The following is a 3,831-nucleotide window of genomic DNA, read 5'->3' as shown; positions in this document are numbered from 1 at the left end:
CCCAAATCTCCGAGTCACTGATTGTAAGAACCTGGGGAGGGGGAGGGGGCGGCGCAGGCCCCCAGTTCACCAAAGTGCACAGATCCGCGCTTGGGCGGGGCGGCCTGCGGACCGGGAGGGGCATCCCGGGCCGGGCCGGGCCTCTAGGCTCAGTCAGAACCTCCTTGCATAGATATTTGTGTCTTTATTATTGGTAGTAGTAATTTTTTTTGCCTTTTATTGCTTCTAAAAGTTCTTACTGCGTTTTCTCTCCAATCCGGACTCTGAGTTCGGCCTCCGTCGCCTCTTAGCCTTTTAATTTTTTTTAAAATTTTTTGTATGTTTGTTTGTTTAAAAACAAAAAGGAAAAAGGGAAAAATGGGTTTTAGTTACAAATTGGCTTGACCTCTCTCTCTCTCTTTCCTCTCAAACCACATCCCCTCCCGCCAAAATTAAAAATCGCAAAATGCGGAGACTCGGGTTTGGGGTGAAGGCAGTCTAGGCCAGGGCTTGAGCTCTTAGACTTCTGCCCTCTTCAAGAAAGAGGGGGTACCCCGATCCTTTCGACCACGGCAGCACGGTGATGGTTTTTAAAATAACCATGAGAGAGGAAACCCCGCGTCCTCAGCTCCACTGCCCTCTCACCCACGCCCTTGGTCCTGCTTGGAGGAGAAGGAGGGGAAAACCTAAGAAAGATGTTAGGAATGGGGAAGGGGGGTGTCTCCAGGGAGCGCCCAGAAAGAAGAGGTCCCTAGAGAAAAACTTCCTGGGAGAGAAGAGGAGGGAGCCCCTGGGGGAAGAGAGAAGGCGAGTCCCCTGGGGGGAAAACGAGGCCCCTGGGACGGGCCACCCACAGGTAAGAGATCGCGCTGCCCCGGAGAGTGGCAGGATGGGCCGCCCGCTCCCCCCACCCCACCCCACCCCGTGGCCGGCGCCAGAATGGGTGGGGGTTCTCTTGCACTCAGTGGGGGCTTGGGGCGCGGAGAGGGGGGGCGGGCAAAGGCAAAAGAAAAACAGAAAGGGGTCGGCGGCGCGAGGTCTCAGTTATGGAAAAACGCATTGAGCTCCTCGTACATGGGGCCCCGGTCGTGGTGAAGGTGCATATCGTAAGACAAGAGATTCTCCGAATGGACGCCCCCTCGCACAGCCGACGAGCCGAAGACCAGCCCGTGGCCGGTGGGCCGCGACCCGGGCAGCGCCGAGTAGTGCATAGAGTAATGGTAGCTCTTCTCGTGGTCGGGCGATGAGTCCTGCTTGAGGGAGAAGTTGCCATTGAGACAGAGCGGGGGGCTGAGCGGGCCCTCGTACTCGGAGCTGTTGTAGTCCGGGCTCGCGCCGCCGCCGCCCGCCGCCGCGTACAGCGTCTCGTAGGCGGCGCAGTAACCGTGGGTCCGCAGGGCGTGCGCCGCGCCGCCGCCCAAGCCGCCGGCTGCCTGGCACTGTGCGCCGGCCAGGCGCGAGCACGGGTACGGGTAGGGGTGCATGGCGAACGGGCCGCCGGAGCCGTGGAAGCGGCCCGCGCCGTCGGCGCCCTGCTCGGTGAGGAAGTTGCGCGAGTTGAGCTGCAGGCAGCCGGCCACCAGATTGGTCGTGGGCTGGGACAGACCCTTGCACAGAGTCTGCACGTAGGACACCAGATCGGGCCGCTTTCCGGAGCGCAGGATCTCCGAGAGCGCCCAGATGTAGTTCTTGGCTAGGCGCAGCGTCTCGATCTTGGACAGCTTCTGCGTCTTGGAGTAGCAGGGCACCACCTTGCGCAGGTTGTCCAGCGCGGCGTTCAGGTCGTGCATGCGGTTGCGCTCGCGCGCGTTCGCCTTCTGCCGCCGCAGCTTGGAGCGCTCCAGGCGCGCCTTGGTCATCTTGCGTTTCTTGGGCCCGCGTTTCTTGGGCCGCTCGCCTTCCGCCTCGTCCAGCCCTTCTTCCTCCTCCTCTTCCTCCTCCTCTTCGCCCCCCAATTCGCCTTCCTCCTTGACCTCGGCCAACGTGGCCTCCGGTACCTCTTCTCCACGGAGGGTAACTGGCTTGGCGGCCCGAGCGGGCCCCGGAGCCCCCGGCCCGGGCGCCGGCGGTGGCTGAGGCTGCGGCGCGTCGCCCTTGTCGCTCCTCGGCTCGTCGTCGTCGCCGTCGCCCCAGCTGGCGAACTTGGGCACATCGGAGAGGAGGCCGGGCTCGCTGAACAGGCGGGTCAGCATGGTGCCTGAGGGTGCCCCGGGGGCGGGAAGGGGAGACAAGACAGCACAGAGTGAGGGGCATGCGAGGGTCACCAAGGGCCTCCCCCAACCCGCCTCCACCCCAAGACTCCTGCGGGTTCCTACCAGGGGGGCCCTGGACGCCCACCTCCTCCGTCTGCCCCGCCCAGAGCCGGCCCAGCCCTGCGCGGGCTGCCGGCCCGGGATCTCGGCCCAGGCCCTCTCCCCAACGCTGGGCCCCGGCTCCGCCCCTCGTATGAATGGGGGGCCGCTCCCGACGCCCTGTTCTTCTCGGGGGGTCAGTGCGGGGGGTCGGGTGGGCGGCTAAGGGACAAGGTATCCTCGCTGTCAGGGGAGGCGACGCGCTCTCACGGAAAGCCTCATCTCTCCGGGAGAAGGAAGAGAGGCTGGGCGCGCGCGGGTGGGGACTGCTGCCCCGCTCCGCTCCCCGGCTCGGCTCGGCGGCCCGGGCCCCTCCGTCCCGCTCCCCCACCCCTCCCCCGGCTCCCAACCCCTCGCTCCCTAATCCAATTTGCAAGTTGGCCGCGCGCCGCTCCCCCCACCCCCCCGACTCGGCCCTCACCCCCGCAGCCCCAATTCCAGAGGCGGGAGAACGGGGCTCCTCGGGCCCTGGCGTCCCCGGCTCCCGGAGCCGGCTCTGGGCGGTGAGGGCTGAAGAAGCCGGGGCGTGGGGAGGAGACGGAGCAGCGAGCCCCGTCCGTCTCCCCTGCGGACAGGGACCCCCTTCCCCCCTTCAAACTGCCTCCCTCCCACACGGCTCTTCAGATCTCGTTGTATTTCGGGATTGATGGGAGAAAATCCAAATTTGTTTGTTTGCTTCTCTCGCTCTTTTTTTCCTCTCTTTTTCTTTTGCTTTTATTTTTTCCTCTCTTTTTTTGGGGATAGGGAAAGGTCGTGGGTTTCTTCGGGACAGCCATGGGAGGGACCCTATCTCGGGCTCTTTACAACCCCCCCCCCCCACCTAGATCCTGCCTCCCACCCACCCAAGTCCATCGCGGGCAGAATGCCTCCCTCTGCAGCCCCAGGAGCTGCAGCCCCCCAGGGGTGAGAGGACCCGGGGCCCCTCCGATGCCCACCCAGTGAGGGGGTGCCATCCCGGGAAGGGAGGACTGGGGAGGGGGAGACGCTCGCGTCGGCCAAAACAGCCGCTCCCCCCTCCCGAACGGCGGGTCAGATCTAGCTCCCTTTCGGACAACTTACCTCAGAGAGGAGTCAAGGGGAGAGGGGAGGGGAGGGGGGAGGGGGCAAGAGAGAGAGGGGGGGAGAAGAGGAATCTTCTCGCTTATTTCATTGTTCCCCCATCTTCTGGGAGCGGGGGCAGCGGCTCCTCAAGGCGGCGGGCGCCGGCGTCTTCAGAGCGCCATGCGAGCCGCGGAGCGAGTGTGGCATCTCTACCAGGCGGGGTACCAGCCTCTATGCCAGGCCATATGGGCTTGGCACGTCACGGGCAGCAGCTATCACATGAGAGACGGTGATTGGCATGCGTCTGCATTGGGGGAGAGCCGGCTCCCCCGGGACCCGCCGCCATCTGTCACTCTCTACTCCAAAAAAAAAAAAAATTAAATAAATAAAGGAAATAAATAAATATCTCTGCCGCCCTCCCCTCCCCGCCCAACGCAGGGGAAGCAGGGATTGAGAGGGA

At 63.8% G+C, this 3,831-nt stretch overlaps 1 protein-coding gene across 1 annotated transcript; it reads right to left on the bottom strand.

Annotated features, from left to right (window-relative positions):
• Positions 1-1,019: 1,019 nt before the first annotated feature.
• On the bottom strand, positions 1,020-2,171 carry Neurod2 (neuronal differentiation 2). Its single transcript, XM_042674078.1, has one exon. It carries the CDS (start codon positions 2,169-2,171, stop codon positions 1,020-1,022), a length of 1,152 nt encoding a protein of 383 aa, XP_042530012.1.
• Between the last annotated feature and the right edge of the window lie 1,660 nt (positions 2,172-3,831).

The sequence above is a fragment of the Dipodomys spectabilis genome, unplaced genomic scaffold, assembly GCF_019054845.1.
Source record: "Dipodomys spectabilis isolate Male_0828 unplaced genomic scaffold, ASM1905484v1 ptg000018l, whole genome shotgun sequence".
Lineage (NCBI taxonomy): Eukaryota > Metazoa > Chordata > Mammalia > Rodentia > Heteromyidae > Dipodomys > Dipodomys spectabilis.
The sequence above is the reverse complement of the archived record's forward strand: the minus strand, read 5'-3'. Positions and strand labels throughout refer to the sequence as shown.